Source organism: Conger conger, chromosome 2, assembly GCF_963514075.1.
Source record: "Conger conger chromosome 2, fConCon1.1, whole genome shotgun sequence".
NCBI classification, from domain to species: domain Eukaryota; kingdom Metazoa; phylum Chordata; class Actinopteri; order Anguilliformes; family Congridae; genus Conger; species Conger conger.
The window spans coordinates 69,612,943-69,631,513 of record NC_083761.1 but is presented as its reverse complement, the minus strand read 5'-3'; the positions used below and the strand labels follow the sequence as shown (position 1 = coordinate 69,631,513).

General features: G+C 42.8%; 3 protein-coding genes across 4 annotated transcripts; 1 reads left to right on the top strand and 2 right to left on the bottom strand.

The window, feature by feature from the left end:
- The first annotated feature begins 480 nt into the window (after positions 1-480).
- Positions 481-6,148, top strand: LOC133122140 (uncharacterized). Its single transcript, XM_061231883.1, has 12 exons — positions 481-598; positions 744-802; positions 981-1,092; positions 1,400-1,615; positions 1,725-1,997; positions 2,496-2,601; positions 2,787-2,838; positions 3,069-3,180; positions 3,979-4,194; positions 4,304-4,576; positions 4,943-5,033; positions 5,461-6,148. Exons 2-12 carry the CDS (start codon positions 753-755, stop codon positions 5,580-5,582), a joined length of 1,623 nt encoding a protein of 540 aa, XP_061087867.1. The 5' UTR covers positions 481-598; positions 744-752; the 3' UTR covers positions 5,583-6,148.
- Positions 6,149-9,596: 3,448 nt separating this feature from the next.
- LOC133121291 (noggin-2-like) lies at positions 9,597-11,286 on the bottom strand. The gene is made up of 3 exons (XM_061230495.1): positions 11,276-11,286; positions 10,064-10,305; positions 9,597-10,033 (listed from the first exon to the last, which is right to left on the bottom strand). Exons 1-3 carry the CDS (start codon positions 11,284-11,286, stop codon positions 9,597-9,599), a joined length of 690 nt encoding a protein of 229 aa, XP_061086479.1.
- A 153-nt stretch (positions 11,287-11,439) lies between these two features.
- LOC133118249 (target of Myb1 membrane trafficking protein-like) lies at positions 11,440-17,908 on the bottom strand. Of its 2 annotated transcripts, none has more exons than XM_061228088.1 (15): positions 17,730-17,908; positions 16,192-16,276; positions 15,915-15,993; positions 15,654-15,803; positions 15,166-15,300; positions 14,938-15,066; positions 14,598-14,714; positions 14,267-14,400; positions 14,107-14,146; positions 13,879-14,011; positions 13,715-13,787; positions 13,408-13,483; positions 13,033-13,092; positions 12,600-12,639; positions 11,440-12,392 (listed from the first exon to the last, which is right to left on the bottom strand). In XM_061228088.1, exons 1-15 carry the CDS (start codon positions 17,779-17,781, stop codon positions 12,250-12,252), a joined length of 1,446 nt encoding a protein of 481 aa, XP_061084072.1. In that variant the 5' UTR covers positions 17,782-17,908; the 3' UTR covers positions 11,440-12,249. The 2 variants fall into 2 exon arrangements, with proteins under 2 accessions (XP_061084072.1, XP_061084080.1); XM_061228096.1 differs by having other exon boundaries at positions 14,267-14,397.
- Positions 17,909-18,571: the final 663 nt, after the last annotated feature.

Sequence of the window (18,571 nt, the reverse complement as noted above, 5' to 3'; positions counted from 1 at the left end):
CTTGTCTCCATCTGGTATGTCAATAGCTCTCTTGCAAGAGCGTATATGACAATACAGTTGTATGCCAATGTAAGGAGTGTGCCATAACTATAATATACTTCAGATAATAACAAGTTCTAAAATATGGGTAATAACTTGGCAGCCCAAGCTCCTTTAAATTCTATTCTTTCAAATGAAAACGGTGTTTCTTAAATATAATAATATTTTTTTAATGCAGGCACAGACAGTTCCAGCGTATATATTTTAGAAGGAACGCCACACCACTATCCTGCACACTAAACAGCACGTTCTCTGTCATGTGATTTCGTATTTCACTGAGTCAAGATTTCAACACCCTCCTTCCTCCCTTCTCCCTCACCATATGGAAAAAAATCTGCACCATCATGTTTAGCACACTCCGCCCCCCTTCTTTTGTACTTCTCTTTACACTCTGGGAAAGGGTGGGAGGGGGGAGGGGCGGAGAGAACCATAGTATAAAATGGACAAGACACTGCTGAGATTTACTGCATTCACCTACAGGGGTTCTCGGGAAGACGACATACACCAATCTGACAGAAAAGCACAGATTTATAGAAACACTTGTCAAACATAGCAACAGGTAAGTACACAGATGTGCAAATAGTTATTTTATTTTATTTTGTATTACTTCTTAGGACAGCGGTGCACCCATACTGAGCTACACTTATGCTTTTGTGTTATGTTTAGTTCATTGTTTTTTTTTTTCCACAAATCTGCTGCTCTAGGTTACAGAGATGGAGAATGATAAGAAGAACAAGACTGTGGATATGCACAGCACAGACTGGTAATGCATCTTTGTCTCTCTCTCTCTAAGTCACTGCAGTGTTAATGTTGAACTTTCCAGACAGTATGAACTGAGTACTATATGCAGCCCTCTCTCATTGCACTCTCAGTGTACAGTTGGTCACTCTGTGCCTTGACTGAGTAGAATGTACTAACACACCATGTCTTTTGCTTTCCAGTGACCTGTCGGAACAGATCAAATCTGTTACCAAGGACAGCCATGTGAGAGCTGAGAACACAGAACTCATGTTAAGTTACCAGAGAGGACAGATATCCCTGCAACAGTATCAGGTAATCAACTACGTGGAACTCTTAACTTCACAGCTACGTGCATAAACTCATTTTTAAGCTGGGCAGTTATCTTCTCATAGGTTATGTTGCTAAATTATTTTTACAATGAAGACATCTCTAGGTGAATACAAATTATTACTGTAAGTTTACACTGCATTGTTGGAGTGAAAGTGTGTCTCCACTCCGTTAATATCTATCTGGTCAGCATTATTTGCTCTCATGTCATTAACATGACACTCCAGCGAGTCAATGTTTATATGCACATTAACTATGCAGTAGATTAACCTCCCTCCCCCTCTGTCTGCAGCTGCTCCTGTGTTCCCTGTATGAGATCTACAGAGCCCTGGAAGAGGAGCTGGACACAAACGCCTCTCACCCAGGCGTGGCACCGATATACTTCCCTCAGGAACTGGCCCGGCTGGAGTCACTGGAGAAAGATCTGGAGTACTTTTATGGACCGAACTGGAGGGAGAGGGTCATCGTCCCAGCTGCTACTCACAGATATGCACAGAGACTGAGAAAGGTGCTGACCCCTGTGCAGTAGCCTATCTTTACTGCTGTACTGTTACTCAATCTACAGTGGCTGTCAAGACTCAGTATTGTAATTAAACCTCCCTTTCTCTGTTTCTCAGGTTGGCAAAGAAAATCCCCATTTCCTGGTGGCCCACGCTTACACCCGTTACCTGGGTGACCTGTCAGGGGGGCAGATCCTGGGACGCATTACCCAGAAGTCCCTGGGGCTGCGCAGTGGGGAGGGTCTGTCATTCTTCTCGTTCCCCGGAGTGACCAGCCCCAACCTCTTCAAGCAGCTGTACAGGAGCAGAATGAACAGCATCGAGCTGAATGAGGAGGAGAGGGAGGGAGTGCTGAAGGAGGCCGTCATCGCCTTCGAGTGCAACATCGAGGTGAGTCCCACTGCATGAGGGCTTTGGAGAGGAGCAAAGTGACTGAACGGAGAACAGTGAGGTTGAGTCTTCATGTTGAAATGGAGGGAGAGTAACGAAAGAGGGCTACAGAATGAGAGCAGGTTCTACAGATATTTAAGTCCTGGATGGGTTTGGAGAAGAGTGGAGACGGTTGCTTGATGTAAGAATAATATTGTGCTGAATAGTACTGAAACACGGATTAAATGTCAAATGCTGGACAGAAAATGAAAGGAGATGTTGTTGGATGGGAAAGAAAAGGGAAGAGAGAGAAGCGTAGGTGGGGGTTGTGGTGTGTCCACATCATTGGCATTTACGGTATACAGTAGCTTGCCATACTAAACCTGTGTGTTCTGCATTTTGAGGGCTTGCTTCATAGTAATGTGATCAAGCTTATGCATCCTGTTTATCCTCTGTCCTCTATCCTCTGTAGGATTGAGCCTAATGGGAAAGACTAAGGCTTTGTGTTTTCCAATGCAGGTTTTCGACGACCTGCAGAGAATGTTGTTACGCAACGGTGTCACTGAGAAGGAGACTGACGTTCGCCACAGACAGGTGTCAGACATCAAAATCCGCCAAGCTAACGGTAATAAGATCAACATTCAATCATGTGCAAAACACTGGCTAGCATGGCTTTGACTGATTTATGAAACACAAAACACAATAAAATAGTTCCCAGAAGTAAATGTAATGCATGTGCATCCACTATACTGTTTGCACTGCATGCAATCTATACTCTTATCAATATGCTGTCCTTCTCCTTGATTACAGAGGTGGAGACAGAGAAGCACACACAGGCAGAAAAGGTCCAGAGCAAAGACAGGTAAGGGACTCCAGTCCACTCTCTTACTCCAATGCAACAACCTGTTCCTCTTCAGTGCCCGTGGGACTGTAAACTGGCTCTTATGTGTTGCTCTCAGATCCCCCCCCCCTTTACTTCCTTCTCTTTTTCATCAATGCTAACTCTGTTGTTGAACTGCTGTGCTCACCACTGTGCTGACTAACCAGACTATGCTAATATAATGTGCTAACATTGCGTCCGTCTCTTCCCAGTGACCTGTCAGAGCAGATTAAATCTGTTACCAAGGACAGCCACGTCAGAGCTGAGAACACAGAACTCATGTTGAGCTACCAGAGAGGAAATATATCCCTGCAACAATATAAGGTAATCATTTCATCACCAAAACAATTTGGTAATAGCCTCCTAAGTCCTTGCAGTTCATTTTTGTCCCATGTACATTACATGAGTTTCTGGTCTTAGTCTCAAGAACCATGTACTATGCTGAAACCTAACACTATAAGGTACATTCAATTAGCATACAATAAATAACAAATTTTGAAAATATTTTCACTGCAACGTCTTTCTGTAATCCAAGAAAGACGCTTGAATTATGTAAATAAAATAAAAAAATAAAATAAAAAAAACATTTTCTGCCAGGTCTCAGGAGGATTGTTCTTCACAAATAATATTTGCTAACATTTGGGAGCCACTTCGAGAGTTAGTCAGTGTTGCTCATAGTTGAATTTACCATCCCTGCTGAATAAAACTGCTGAAGCTAGGTTTTGAAATCAATGGAAGTTGGATGATAATTTAGACCAGCTCTATACTCGACATGGTTTGTCCAGCTCAAGCTATGTTTTGCAGCAGCTGGTAGCTGGTATTTCAAGCTGGTCAAGCTTTTACCCCAGGGATGTGGTGAATTTGGATGTGCATATATTGTTGTTGGTGATGACAAGCGATAACAATCTGTACAGTGAGCTGCCAATAGTCCACCCGAGGCTTTGGCTTAGTGTTTAATTCATGAGTGGTTATATACACTTAGGTAAGTTTGAACGAATAAGTATCGGGATGAATGACAATGGTGTTTGTGAATGGTACAGCTAACATGACTCTCCAGCGAGTCAATGTTTATATACACATTAACTATGCAGTAGATTAACCTCCCTCCCCCTCTGTCTGCAGCTGCTCCTGTGTTCCCTGTATGAGATCTACAGAGCCCTGGAAGAGGAGCTGGACACAAACGCCTCTCACCCAGGCGTGGCACCGATATACTTCCCTCAGGAACTGGCCCGGCTGGAGTCACTGGAGAAAGATCTGGAGTACTTTTATGGACAGAACTGGAGGGAGAGGGTCATCGTCCCAGCTGCTACTCACAGATATGCACAGAGACTGAGAAAGGTGCTAACCCCTGTGCAGTAGCCTATCTTTACTGCTGTACTGTTACTCAATCTACAGTGGCTGTCAAGACTCAGTATTGTAATTAAACCTCCCTTTCTCTGTTTCTCAGGTTGGCAAAGAAAATCCCCATTTCCTGGTGGCCCACGCTTACACCCGTTACCTGGGTGACCTGTCAGGTGGGCAGATCCTGGGACGCATTACCCAGAAGTCCCTGGGGCTGCGCAGTGGGGAGGGTCTGTCATTCTTCTCGTTCCCCGGAGTGACCAGCCCCAACCTCTTCAAGCAGCTGTACAGGAGCAGAATGAACAGCATCGAGCTGAACGAGGAGGAGAGGGAGGGAGTGCTGAAGGAGGCCGTCATCGCCTTTGAGTGCAACATCGAGGTGAGTCCCACTACATGAGGGCTTTGGAGAGGAGCAAAGTGACTGAACGGAGAACAGTGAGGTTGAGTCTTCATGTTGACATGGAGGGAGAGTAACGAAAGAGGGCTACAGAATGAGAGCAGGTTCTACAGATATTAAAATGATAAAGCATATCATATACAGACCACCTTCCAAAGACAACACCAGGTTTACTGTTTTACACTTTTTTTAAATGAAAAGTGCTATATAAATAAAGTGTTGATTGATTCCATGTCACCAACTATTTATTAAAGCTTTATGTGTTGAGGCCAGTTATATGAAGCGGCATGAATACATATGAACATTGTTGATGTAACAATTTTTTTCTCTATTTTTTAAATGATGCAGGTTTTTGATGACATACAGAGTATTTTGATTGTCACAGAGGACGCTAACACACAACACAGACAAGCAACACACAACGGCTACATCTCTCACGGTAAGACCAACCAGGCCACTGTTGTGAAATGCTTATGAGTCTGTCCTTATCTCCCTGCTGGGTGACCAGATGACAAAAATAGAACACTTACTGCACATTCTGTGCTGTACATGTACACACACGCAATGGTACACACATACACAAATACGCGCACACACACACTTACTGTGCTGTAAATGTGCACACGCACGGATACACACATACACAAACGCGCACACACACACTTACTGTTCTCTACATGTGCACACAGGCACGGATACACACATACACAAAAGCGCGTGCACACACACACGGATACACAAATACACATACGCGCACACACTTACTGTGCTGTTCATTCAAGCACACAGGACACAGTGTGCCAAATCCTTACTGTGTGAATGATTAGCTTAAGGCATGTCCTGATATTGTGCCTCTCTCTTTCCAGGGGACGCTGCGCTGGCCAAGACACTGCCCGTCTCTCTGCTCTCTGCCTCACCTCTTCTGCGCCTCCTCCTGGGAGTGTGCGTTGCCTTGGCAACAGTCGGAGTGGGAATGTACACATTTTGAAATGTTTTTTGGGAATTGTCTGTCTACCAGTTAAAACGGTATTATGTGTAAATGATGAAATGGTAATGGAAACGTGGTACCCTGCGTTATATGCAAGGTCTATATTTTGAGGGGCATTAATGCTGTATTCTTTGCATAGGACACCCCTTATTTATTGGGATTATAAAGTTTTTACTGATAACCCAGCAAGCACTTTTTTACATGTAGCTCCACTACATAAATAACGGCAATTTAAACTGTCATTTTTGAACAATGTGCAATTCTCTTCTATACTGTATCTATATATCCATAATAGGAATCCAATTTTGCCAATTCAGTACACTGTATGAAACATTTTGTGTTTTAATTATTTTATCTGGTTAAACATGAATGAGTTATTTTGATTCACACCTTTTATTAAGGCCTGAAATAAAAATGCAATGAAAGTATTTTCAAAATGTACATAGGGAAGTATAATCTCATCGAATATTATGCAATGTTATTTTCTTTTCTGCTGAATGTTGTGTTTGTTTGACTGGATGCAGTGCATGCATTAACAATTTCTAATTAAATATTTTTTATTGAAATTGAACTGTGTAGTGTATGTATTGTTAGCTACATTTAAAGGCTGGTTTACACATTAGGGGATCAGGTAGCCCCCATGCAGTGCAGCACAATGGAGAGAAACATTGACAGTTACATAACAAGCTCCATGTTTCCAGCAACTCAGCAGGTCAGTGTCCAAGCAGACTTGGGGGATAATAACAATAATATATTTTTAGCTGACACTTTTATCCAAAGTGATTTAAAGTTGATTAGACTAAGCAGGGGACAATCCCCCCTGGAGCAATGTGGGGTTAAGAGCCTTGCTTGAGGGCCCAGGGTGGATCCTAACACTGTGCAGATGGTTTAACACAAGAGAACAGAGTTGTTAACTTGAAGCAAATTTTCTTATAAAAACAGCCATTTGGCTTTTTACCCCTGCAAGTTTGTGTATTAACTCTAGTTTCTAGGTTCTTGCCTTCACAGGCAGGGTGTGAGGTTCAGGACTTAATCATGGCTAAGGCCCATCGCAAAGGCAGTTTGCCTGCAATACAACATGTCTCCATTAACAGCATGTATGGAAATTATACAGATGAAAGGCTCAAAACTGGTATTGTGGCCCAAGGTGAAGCGTTATATTACATTATATATGGTCCATTTGTTTGTAAGGTGGACTTCAACCTATTCCATAAAAAATAAGGCAATTGGTAGTTGGGTCACCATAAAGAGCTTAACTTGTTTTTGTTATTTTAACTGACAAATGAGTTCAAAGGGAGGAACTCACAGTACTGATAACTGTTTACAGGACATGAGAGACCTGCGTGTATTTTCAGGGCTTGTTTCACTGTTTGGCTCGAATCTTTGGATTGATTTCATACTGCAGCCAGCGGAGTCGTCAGTAGGGTGAACCACGGGTACTAAAAGTAAGCCATTTATCGACAAAGATGAAGTCAAAGCAAATGGTAACAAGCCTGGGTAAAATATGTTTAAGGGGCAACACATACAAGAGCTTATTTTCAGCCATTTCTTTTTTTTAACGGTAAAAATGGGAAGAGGGTGGTACAGAAATGAATTTGCCCAGAGAACTGGTTTTGTGCTTATATCGCCACCTGGTGGTTAGTCAGTGTAACAGCTTTAACAACTTCTGTTCACTCCATTTTGTCAAGATTGTTTTTGATAAAGATACGCAATGTTATTTAAGATTTAAGTACATTAAGCACATATTGAACATGTACACAAGCATGCATAAAATGGGAAAACTGTTCACTTTAAAAGATTTGCCAGCTCTACAGAACAAGTTTGGTAGACCTTGATCATTGTTATTTTGACTATCGCTCTTATGTTACTTATTAGATGTCTTTTTCTTGTAACTCATTGTTGTCATGTCAGAGAATTGGCATCATATTTATCAGTTGTTTAATTGCAAATCGGCCCTAGTTAACAGTTAACATATGCTATACATCTATGAATCCCACAAGAATAATACATTTTAGGTTGATTGAAATGAAGTTAACATCGCATTCATTGAGAGAATAAGAACTGAGACAGACTAACAGACTAGGCTTAATATACATTTCACTCAGAGATTTGGATTGAGCCCAGAGACATGTATTTCCCTGGACCCACACATGGTATCTCATTGAGCACTCCACTGACTGACTGCCGGTCTTTGAGGGGGTTGAGGTCGTCCTGACAGTGAGGATGAAGATTTCATGTGTTCATTGCATCAGTATTTCCCCAACTAAACACTTGTTTTTGTATACTGTCATAGTAATGTTTGGTCATCTATAGATATATACATTGCGCTGCAACCTCCTGGCTTCAAAAAAACAAATTTTTATCTCAGCAAGACTTAACTGGATAAATAAAGAATAAATACAAAATAAAACATTAAAGACATACACTAGATTTTCTCATGTTAAGTTGCTCAGGTTTAAACTGCCTATTTGCGCAATATAAACCTCAAATTACTTAGTTTCCTTTTTTGTGTGTATACATTTTTGAATCAAATGCTCACCAGACATTACACAGTGGAGACCTGGAATAGGCACCTTTCACTAGTCCTTCAAGCACAATCAATATCCATGTGGCGCTGATGGTGTGCTGCTTAACAAACATGACCTGGATACATTAATGCTGGCGACCTGGCTTAACAGAGCTACAAGGACCAGACAAAACTGTAAGAAGAAGACACAGCAGAAATACATGCATAATAACATAGTGTGTTACTAATAATTATGTAAAGAATGATGTACATCAACACCACACAGAGGGAGAGTGGCATAGACAAAACAACAGTGTGTATCTCAGTGAAGAGACGGAGAGGACCACTGGTCAAAGACACAAGGTCAAAAACAAAGTCTTTCCAAGAACAGAAAGAATTCATTAGACGGGGCGAGGGAATGTAAAAACAGCATAGGTCAGCACAATGGCATAAGAGCTCTATGACACCTTGAAGGGCCCAGCGGAAAATAAGGCTATCTCAGGCTCCAGAATCGTCTATTACTGGGGTCTGCAGCCGAGGCCCTGTAGAGCTACATGGTTTGTTTATTTTTCTTTAATCAGTAAAATCAGTACAGTGATTTCAGATTAAAAAAAAAAAACAGGTGAGCTGAGTTAACTATTTAATTGCCTCAGTTGAGGAACAACAACCTGCAGATCCTGTGGCACTCCAGAGCTTGGGTTGCAGTGCCCTGTTTTATTGAAATGGTGGTAGGAAGAGAGAGAGAGACAAGCCAGGGTGAAGACTGCAGAAATCTGGTGACAGTGTGCTGGCTTGAAGTAAACAATAGATCGAAACACATGGGAGGCTGGAAACATGTCTTTTGTATTAGACCACCATGACTTGATTATATAAAATATCATGTTTCTGTTAGATCAGACAACACGCCGCCCCAAAAATGAAATTAAATAAAGCAAAGTATATCAGAGATTCTACTTTGAAGTATTTGCATTTCACTTTGTTGGTTATATTGATTAGCAAAACAAGATATACATGCAAATATGGTACATATGTAGCTTACAGACAGATACTGCATGAAGAGAACATGGTTACTGTGATCACTTTTACATGCATTACAAATTGCGCAAATAATACTGCACAAATAGGAGGTGAAACACAAAAAGCTTTTGAATTTTATTTATTTAAAAAAAAAAGAATAGTCTGCCAGTCATAAAATAAATTACAAAAATATTTCTATTAAGATGAACGGAAGCTTTTAGTAGGTTTATTACTGCAAAAACATGCATGCATTTAGATTACTAAATCAATTCAGTAATGTTTGTCATGATTCTTTATTTTTATTCCATATAACTGATTGCATTTTTAAGAGTTTTATTTTCTTTAATTTGTAAGGCTAGAACACACATAAAAGTAACAGGCTACAATCAGACAGTTCGGTACATGTCAGACATTGTTGCTGGGTTTAAAAAAGCATTCCCTTTTTGGAGTCTGCTGCGCCCTTGTGTCGGACACCGTCGCAGACCACGATTCTATTTACAAGAGCATTTGCAAGCAGTGACCACGGGGTAAGGTACTTGTCTCCATGTACACCTCTTGCCCGATACACCTATACTTGGTCCAGCCAGCCCTCTCCCTGTGCCAAATATCTTCCCCCCTCCGTCCTCCCCACCCCAACAATGCCAGGCCAAGATTTTAATGTGTGTTATTTGTGCCCGTCGACAGGACATTCCACTGGGAAAGGAACAGCTTCGTGAACTGCCGGTTTCATCGCAGTCAGTGTGACGTAACCAGCGCGGCCAAAAGATGGAGCCCAAATTGACCCATTGGTAGCGGAGCTCACATGTGGCCGAGCGGACCAGCCACGCGCGAATAAAACTAGTGGATTCGGGTGGGAAATGGCTTAAATCCAGGTCTTCTGCTTCTTTTTCCAATTTTCGTTGATAACGAGCTGCGCCCTCGGATAGTTCTGGAGATGCAGTGAAATTGAAACTGCTGCTCAGTGAACCAGGTAACACAACTCTGTCTTGGAACGCCGCTCGCTCGGTCTCACTGCCAGATGACCAGATAGCCTCAGCGGGGCGGTCGATTGACATCCAGAAAGGGTCGAAAGATGAGCCCAACACCCGGAGGAGCCGGGCAGGGCGCAGATCCTTTGGTTTTGGCGAGTAATGGTAGTCCTCTTCGTTTATGGACAACGAGTAAGGGCGAACCGGCAGCAAGGACGAGAGAGAATGAGGTCTGGACCGCAGAAAGGCAAAATCTGATTCTATGTCCGTGAGGTCAGGTGGTGTCTCAGCAGTGGGTCGTTGGTAATATTTTGGTATTGTCGAAATAGAATTCATTGGTAGATTGGCAAAGACACCCAAAAATGTCCAGCAGAAGAGAACACTGACATTCCCAGCAGAATACATGAACACCTTCATTGTGGTATTAGCTGCCAATTAGACCTTAACGTATGCGCTGAATTTCTTTTTATTCAAGTTCAGAGCACTGGTTACCGTCCCCTTCAGTTTGTCGCCTGGTATCAGTGTTCCGTCCAATGTCTTTCCTTCCCTTCCCTTTAGTCTTAAACTAAAAGTTGCCTTCTCTGACATATGTTTTGAGTAGCCGGGTTCTTTCCAACTAATAGCCTCAAGCTTTCGCCTCCAGTGTCCGCGTCTGCTTCGGAATCTCCTTCGCTGTGTCTTTCTCTGTTTTGTAGTCCCTTTGTATGAAGTGTAGGCTATCTATTCAGACGTCCTTGAATGCTAATACAATAACATACAGAGTTGGCTGCTATCAACTGAAAAACAGTGAAAGCTATGGCTAGCTAGTAGTATAGCGCTTTTAACTCCCTTAGTCAAGGATTTTGCTGTTTACTGCCAAGTGATGGCAGGTCAAAAAAATAATTTTCCCTGAGGAATATGAGGAGACGGAGAGGCTGAAAAGCAATAATATGCCTGCTCTTTTGTTCATAGGGAGACGGAGAATAAATATGACTGACACAGATAATCCCACTATCAGATTTTTTTTCTGGTTTAATTAATTCCAGGTGTTATCTTTGTTTATGATTTTACTGTTACATCAGTGTAACGTTACTTTAAAAGTAAATCAAATCTTTATCAAGCCTCTGTCCTTACACCCTGATGAATGCCAGCAAGGCAAAATGACAAGCGATCACTGAAGTCTTGCAACCCTGTCATAGTGTTTGTAACATGTATACATTTACCTGTTATTCATTCTGATGTTTAATTGAAACTTTTATTCACTTTAATTTTAAGCGAGTGCTCCACCCGCTTTCTTCAACGCGGTTGGTGTATTTTACGTAGCACCTCGGCACAAGCTCAACACATTGGCAATGGCACGAAAATACTAATTGAGGAGCCCAGGCGATGAGGAGCACATTTATTTTATTAAGGCACAATTAGCACATATAAGCAGACCTGAACACACGGCCAAAGCAAAGTAGATATTATTCTATGGGACATCGGTCCCAAACACAATAACTACATGGCATCCCCAAAGATTGCTTTTTAATAACAATTACAACATTTTGTTCATGGTAACAGTAATACTATAGTATATAATATCAAATAAACATTGATCCTTCATACCTTTTATGCCTAAGACATATCAAATAACCTTTGACAATAACAGACACATTATTATTGATTTACACAGTACATTTTTTTACACATAGTTCTTATGTGTATTTCCATTGTATTAGCACACAGTAACTTCATTTTTGAAAAGTGCCAATGATTTTGCATTTTCTCTTCACGCGGCACATTGTTACTGAGGGTGGGATCACAATGCGATGGCAATTTGGAAGGTGGACGATGCAATGCTATATTGATTGTGCTTTCGCCATTTAATGTTATGTACATCATATCTCATGTATTGTACCATGGATTTCCATTAGCCAGCTTTTTATTGTAATAAAGAAGGGATAATTCAGACAGCCTAGTATCAAAAGTACCAATAAATCAGGGTAGCAATGTTTAGTTGTTTTTGTAGTTAAAAGAATAACACAGCCACTAATAACACAAAAAAAATAATTAATACAGTTGTGTGTGTGTGTGCGTGCGTGCGTGCGTGCGTGCGTGTGTGTGTGTGTGTGTGTGTGTGTGTGTGTGCCTGTGCGTGTAGCAGCTCCTATGTTTGATCAGTCCATCCATCAGTCACTCTCCTTCCTTCAGCTGCTTAGAGTGTAAACAGTTGGTCATGTGACCTTTCATGTTGCCGGGCGGACTGCGGCGCAGAGCGTGTTGAAGCTGAGGTTGTGTCCGGCCGGCTGGGGTAGTGATCGGCTACCTTTGCCCTCTCCTCCAAAAACTTGTCAAACTCTGAAACAAAAGGAAAGATGGGGTTAAAAGCACTGAGAGAGGAGAAATGGCTTATCCATTGGGGGAGATGAGGCTAACAAGAAGGTGGTTGGGAAATGTTACATTTAAATAATGAACGCATGAGACTGAGGCTATGAGAAATAAGCCAGACGGCAAGGAACAAACTTAATTGAAGAAAAGATGATTATGATGATGATATTGACTGACCTTCACTGGTTACCCCCTCATTATCTGCTGACTTCACTTCCTAAAAAAATGACAAATTCTTTGTTACTATTCTGAAAGAAACACACCTGCTCAGGAAGTAAAGTTATTAGAGGACGACGGAATTTAAGTGTGTAGACAAAGGTACTAAAATCGCACAGCAGAAATGCAACATACAGCAGAATTATATACACTGAGCACCATAATTCATTGGACAGTGACACATTTATTGTGTTATTTCGGTTCTCTACTCTAGCACTTTTGAGTTTAAAAGGATACAACTTTAATTATAATTTATTTTCATCCGTATCAGATGAAGCGTTTAGAAATGACAGCACCTATTGTACATGGTCATGCCGCGTGTGCTTTGGTCATGGTGTGCAGGCTGTGAAGGCGCACTGAGTGGAAGAGAGGGAAGGAGTCCGCAGGCCCTCACCACGTCTGCGGAGAGCCACTTGTCCACGTCCTCCAGAGCAGTGCTGTGAGACGAGGGGATCTGGGAGAGCGCACAGAGAGGAGAGAGACGCTGTGACGGCCATTTCACAGCCGCCAACAAAGTATGCGGACGGACGTCCACAGCATCCATAACTTACAAAATGACATCAGAGGGTGACTGGTGTGAACACTTTCACTTTCAAAAATTTTTTTCTTTTTTTTTTTCTTTTTTTTCCCCCCAAGATCCACTTTCGGTTTCCGCACTAATATGGGAATGAATGAACTGAATACATAACAACAGAGAACGTCTTTCAAAGATCATTGCCACCAGAACATGCCGCTGTACTTATCCCCATGTAAAGAGCAGGGTACTGACCGCTCCAGTGACCTGCAGTCGAGTGTCCAGAGCTCCAGCCAAACCCTCCACTGCCCCGGGGTCTTCATATCGTACACTGAAACACACACACGCACACGCACACGCACACGCACACGCACACGCACACGCACACGCACACGCACACACACACGCACACACACACACACACACGCATTTTGTTTGCTTTTGCACACTGGACATACAATTCTGTAATTTAAGCAAATAGGCTTGCATGGAATTATACGGGTACTGTGACACCTGTATGGCAGACGTCACATTAGCTAACTTTTGTTAGCAGCAGGCTAACCTCTTTCTTTGATCAGCAAGAGAGCTGCCTCTGGTCTGAGCAAACATGTCAAAGTCATCATCACCTCCGGCATCTGAGAGAGAGAGGTAGGGGGAGGGGATGGTTAACGCTGCAAACATAGAGCACTTTAGCAATAAGGCCCAGAGTCAGTGAGAGCTACTTACTGGGGTTGGCCTTCTCATTAGACAAAGACCTCACTTCTGATTGGGAGATGGGCTGAGGGGCAGGAGTCTCCGTGGCCACTGACTGATTGACAGGACTGAGGTCTATGCGATTTGCAGGGGTGGCGCTGGGAATCTGGGATAAAGTAGCTTGGAGAGGTTAACACCAAATAAAAGACACTTTCCTGTACAGAACAATTGTAATTGAAACAAAAAAATATGTATCTTTACCTGCTGGGCAACATTTTGTGTACTGGAAAGTCTCTCAAATCTGTTAATGCGTGACAGAGTTAAAAAGAAAAAAGTGTCACACATATGGGCAGACATCCCACTGTGGTAAGCGATGGCAGAGAGATGGTACAGTGTCTGTGCGTGTAGTGTATGTGCGTACCTGTGGTAGCGGAGAAAGTTGTTGTTGAGATCATCATTGACTGCCAGTAGCTCCTCTATCAGTCCCTCTTCAGCAAGTCTGGGGATCAGCTCCACCACTCTGTCCTGCATCTGCCTGCACACAGTGTACAACTGCTACTGAGAAAAAGAGAGAGAGAGAGAGAGAGGGGGGGAGGGAGGGAGGGAGGGAGGGAGAGAGAGAGAGGGGCAGTGAGGGAGAGAAGGAGAGAGAGGATGGTTAACACAATATGTTAACGCAGCGCATGCCCAGTTTCTAACTGCACGCTGATTGTCTCCCACAGTGGTGCAGTGGCAGACTCAAAGTGCCTGACCTGTAGCAACTCGGTGTCAGACTGCTGGGCGTGGCCTGGAGTCAGCTGGTTCAGCATCTCTGACATCACAGTAAGATTCCCCCGCACAATATCCAAATCAGCTCTCAGCTTCTGCAACTGAGCAGCAAATCAGTGTGAATAACATCCATTCAATCTTGAAAAAAAATCTAAACAAAAAGCATTGCATTACACATAATAGTACAATTACAGGCAAACAGTGTCAGAGAAGTAACAACGATCTCACAAAAGGCCAGGAACGAGAAACTTTATTCTGCCTCTTCAGTGGTTTAAAGGTCAAGGGTTACTTTAAAAAGCTCTGAGAGGCTTTTCTCCAGGTCACCTGTTCAGGCGAGAGGGTGAGTGGCCCCGCTGTGCTCTGGGGCTGGGGAACAGGATTCTGGGGTGGTGCAGGGGTTGGAGCTGGGGGCGCAGGCGTGGTGGTGACAGATGGCTCATTTTCCGGTACACTCTGAGGAAGACAGCAGAGAGAGCTGGGCGATAAGCAGGGAACACGCAGAATAAGCCTAACAGCAGCATCCACAGGGGGCAACCCGGGGGATAACCGTACCCTGTGCGGTGTGTGTATAGGGGAGAGTGCGTCCAGGTCAGTCATGGGGAACTCCAGACCCCTTCTCCTCAGGTCCTCGTACACGGACACGACGCCCGTCAGAGAGGGGGCGCTGCGGAATGCATCTGCCCAGGCCTGAGAGGACAGGGAGAGGTGCGCCCCAGTTAGCACACACTCGACATCGCCCCGCCACGCCTGCACCGTGAAATGAAATTCACCGGTACGATGTAGCATTTAGAGCCGTTTTCTCATTAGCCCTACGTCCGGCATGATGTCACTGTTCCATACATCCAACAGCGACGTAAGACCAAATTAAACAAATTTCAAAAAACATAATCTTGAACAAATAATATAGCAGGTTACCTTTATTAGTTCATCTCAATCAAAGGGGGGGGGGGGGGGGTGATGTTGGAGGGCAATGTGTGTGTGAAACAGAACATTAACAACTATAAAGAGTGCTGTTTACAACACACAGGGGTACAACACACCTGTATGAGACTCAGGACTTTGTCATGCAGGGGCATGGGGGGATTGTTTTTGGGCAAAATGGCTCTGACTAGAACCCCCTCCACAAACTCTCTGGTGGACACTAAAACATGGAACCTGTGTCCACAGTTCTTCACACATGCCTCCAGTACCTTAAACACAGGGAGAAGAGAGTACACTGTTTATGAAGATGTTGCGTGATATACTGACACTACAATCTAAGAGAGAAGACACAGATAAGAGGAAGATACGGTGAAACTCACAGTTAGTGCCAGCATGACTTCTCTGAAATTCTTATTCCCCACAATCTTCTTCTTTATTGCTTTGACTGCATCTTTTGGGCTAACAAATGCAAGTTACAACAGAATTGTCCATAGCAGCCATATCAAAGGACACGGATTCGACAAACCTCTTGCAAGATTTGACATTCTCAGTTGTGAAAAATGTGCTTTCACAAAAGACTACAAGGAAACACAATCAATAACAGTACAAAAGAAGTGAAATTATAATGAAATACAAGCATTTGAGAAAATGTCATACCCTTCTTCCGTCTCATTGATGATGTCACAGATCTCCATGTTGAGTCCCCAGTCCTCTACCTGCAGTGTGTTGTTGGTGGCTTGTTCTAACAAGGGTAAATGGCGTGAAACAACACAGTTTAAAAACACCATGTTGTGACAGCATCTCTACACCCAGGAAGGGTCCATCTCTACACCCAGGAAAGCCCTATATGTCAGCCCCTTCTCGTGTGTCCTGACTAATTCTGAGAAAATGTTGATTTGTTCCATGTTTCAGTTGTACCATAGCTCAATTGGCATTCTGGCAGTAAAAGGTTCTCATTGCATTATGTACAAGGTCCTCCAAGGAACCTTAACCTCTAGTGCAATAAACATATGTCGAAGATGCTCTCACTTAACTGTTGTTAATGTAAAATGTTTTCTGGTACATTAAACATGGATACATCAATGTGTGTAAATTATATCTTTATAAATTAGGTAATATTTGTAAGTAATGGCTTACAATTGAACATTTAAATGCGCTGTATTGCTCCCTGGGAAAAATAAATAAATGATCATCTCTTCCTCTGCTCTGAATGCAGGTCCTTCTATGTTAGTCCTCCTATATCCCTGATCTTAATTCCCTCCATATCCCCCCCCCTGCCCCCCCCAACTGTTTCATGTGACTGTCAGCTGCTTTTGCGCACAGTCTGAACTTAGCAGTTGAAATATTTCTCACATTGATCTGAAAAAGAGGGTGGACGGATCGGCAGAAGATAGAAGGTAGAGGACGTTCAAATAGATTACTAGCGCAGCACGGATATAAGACGGCTACTGAAACAGTCGCTCTCACTTTGTCTCCCGAAATTATGTATTAAGCTCAAACAAATTGTTTCCCTTGGTCCACGGGTCCTTAAATGGCTTTTTCGGTAAGCAGCTGTTAACTGTCGATATTTCCTCACAACCACTTCAAGTTCCCTGGCCTTAGTTCTTTAACTAGCACAACGATTTAATCTCTTGTCAAATTAATACCATTTGAAAAAGATGGGACAATAAATGGTAGGCCTATGGGTGGAGCAAGCCTTTTATCATTTTAGCGTTGAAATACGTTTATTTTCAAATGACAATTTTAGATTAAATGTACTTCAAAATCACGCCACACATAATACGAGGAAGTTCAGAAAAACTGAGCTTTTCTGAACTACGTCCACTTTTGATATCTGCAAATTCTATTGGACATGACGCCTGTCACTTAACCCAATTACGCAAATCAAGTGAACGATTACCAACATCCAAGCCTGCCTCTATCGCCTTATTGGTAGTATAGGCCATCGGTCACTGAATAAGTCTTCCGTAAACGATCAATAACTTTAACCACTTTTGTGAATTCACACCACATCTTAACTTTTATATTCTAACTTTTGCTTTTAATTTGGTTGCCAAGTGTGTCATTTTTACCAACTATCCGTCTTCGCAATACCTGAACAAGAATGAGGGGACGAAATGTAGACGTAACGTAGTAAACTCTGTTTGACTGGCTCTATAGCAAGTTAAAGTAGAAGAAATAATAAGTTAGCATACCTATTCGCTGTCCGATCGGTGTGGAAAACGGGCTACCTATGAGAAAATCCATGATTTTGTTCTTCGTTGCCCTTCGTTCTTTTTCTCTCTTTTCTGCCTCCCCACTAGCTAACTACCGTACCGCTTTCCGCTTTTTTGCAGGAACGCGCACTGAGTAGTGGGCGCGCGATCACGTGAAGTTGAAGGAACGGGACCAGAGCGGAGGCTGCGTGAGTTCAAGGAGTGGATAAAAAGTGCTCAGCCAACCATTTTGCTGGCTTTGTGGTAATGCAGTTTACAGTTCCTCTGATTATATTTCTTGCTGATTGTATTTACACCAATGTAACGTCATTTGTTCGAAATAAACAAAACTGTGAAAGAACCATGTTAACGTGTAATGCACAGAACTGGCCCTTTTAATTTACTGCCGGCTGTCATGTCATAATCGTTTTAATAACATTTCATTTGACCCCTATGGTCATTCAGGCATCTGCAGGACTGCTGAGTGTACAGCATGTGTTGCTGCTGCAGTAGGACTGTTTGATTAATGTAAAATCCTTCTGCTGTTTCCCTCCAGGAGCTGCACTTCTGCACACCTTTGAGCAGTAGTATGATGCCGGCAGGCGTCTATCTGAGACAGGACATTGAGATAACACAACCAGAGCTCATTGAGCAGCACATGTTCAGACACGAAGGAGACAAAGCCGGTGGAATGGAGTCTGTCTACATGGCAGAGTCAGAGATGGAGAGTGCTGCACCAGGACTGAACGCACTGGAGCCAGAGTGTGTTACAGCACACAGCACGGTCAGTGATGTCCACCACACAGACGCATCATTGATAAAGACAGAACCTGATCTAGGCT

What these genes read in the sequence shown, in the direction of transcription:
- LOC133118249 (XM_061228088.1), bottom strand. Translation starts at nt 17,781, where the DNA reads ATGGATTTTCTCATAGGTAGCCCGTTTTCCACACCGATCGGACAGCGA. An exon ending in ATCAATGAGACGGAAGAAGG is followed by an intron (nt 15,994 to 16,191) that starts GTATGACATTTT and finishes TGCATTTGTTAG; the next exon opens with CCCAAAAGATGCAGTCAAAG. An exon ending in CTTGCTGATCAAAGAAAGAG is followed by an intron (nt 13,484 to 13,714) that starts GTTAGCCTGCTG and finishes TGTGTGTTTCAG; the next exon opens with TGTACGATATGAAGACCCCG.
- LOC133121291 (XM_061230495.1), bottom strand. An exon ending in TGTGTTACCTGGTTCACTGA is followed by an intron (nt 10,034 to 10,063) that starts GCAGCAGTTTCA and finishes CTGCATCTCCAG; the next exon opens with AACTATCCGAGGGCGCAGCT.
- LOC133122140 (XM_061231883.1), top strand. Translation starts at nt 753, where the DNA reads ATGGAGAATGATAAGAAGAACAAGACTGTGGATATGCACAGCACAGAC. An exon ending in ATGCACAGAGACTGAGAAAG is followed by an intron (nt 1,616 to 1,724) that starts GTGCTGACCCCT and finishes TCTGTTTCTCAG; the next exon opens with GTTGGCAAAGAAAATCCCCA. An exon ending in CCTTTGAGTGCAACATCGAG is followed by an intron (nt 4,577 to 4,942) that starts GTGAGTCCCACT and finishes TAAATGATGCAG; the next exon opens with GTTTTTGATGACATACAGAG.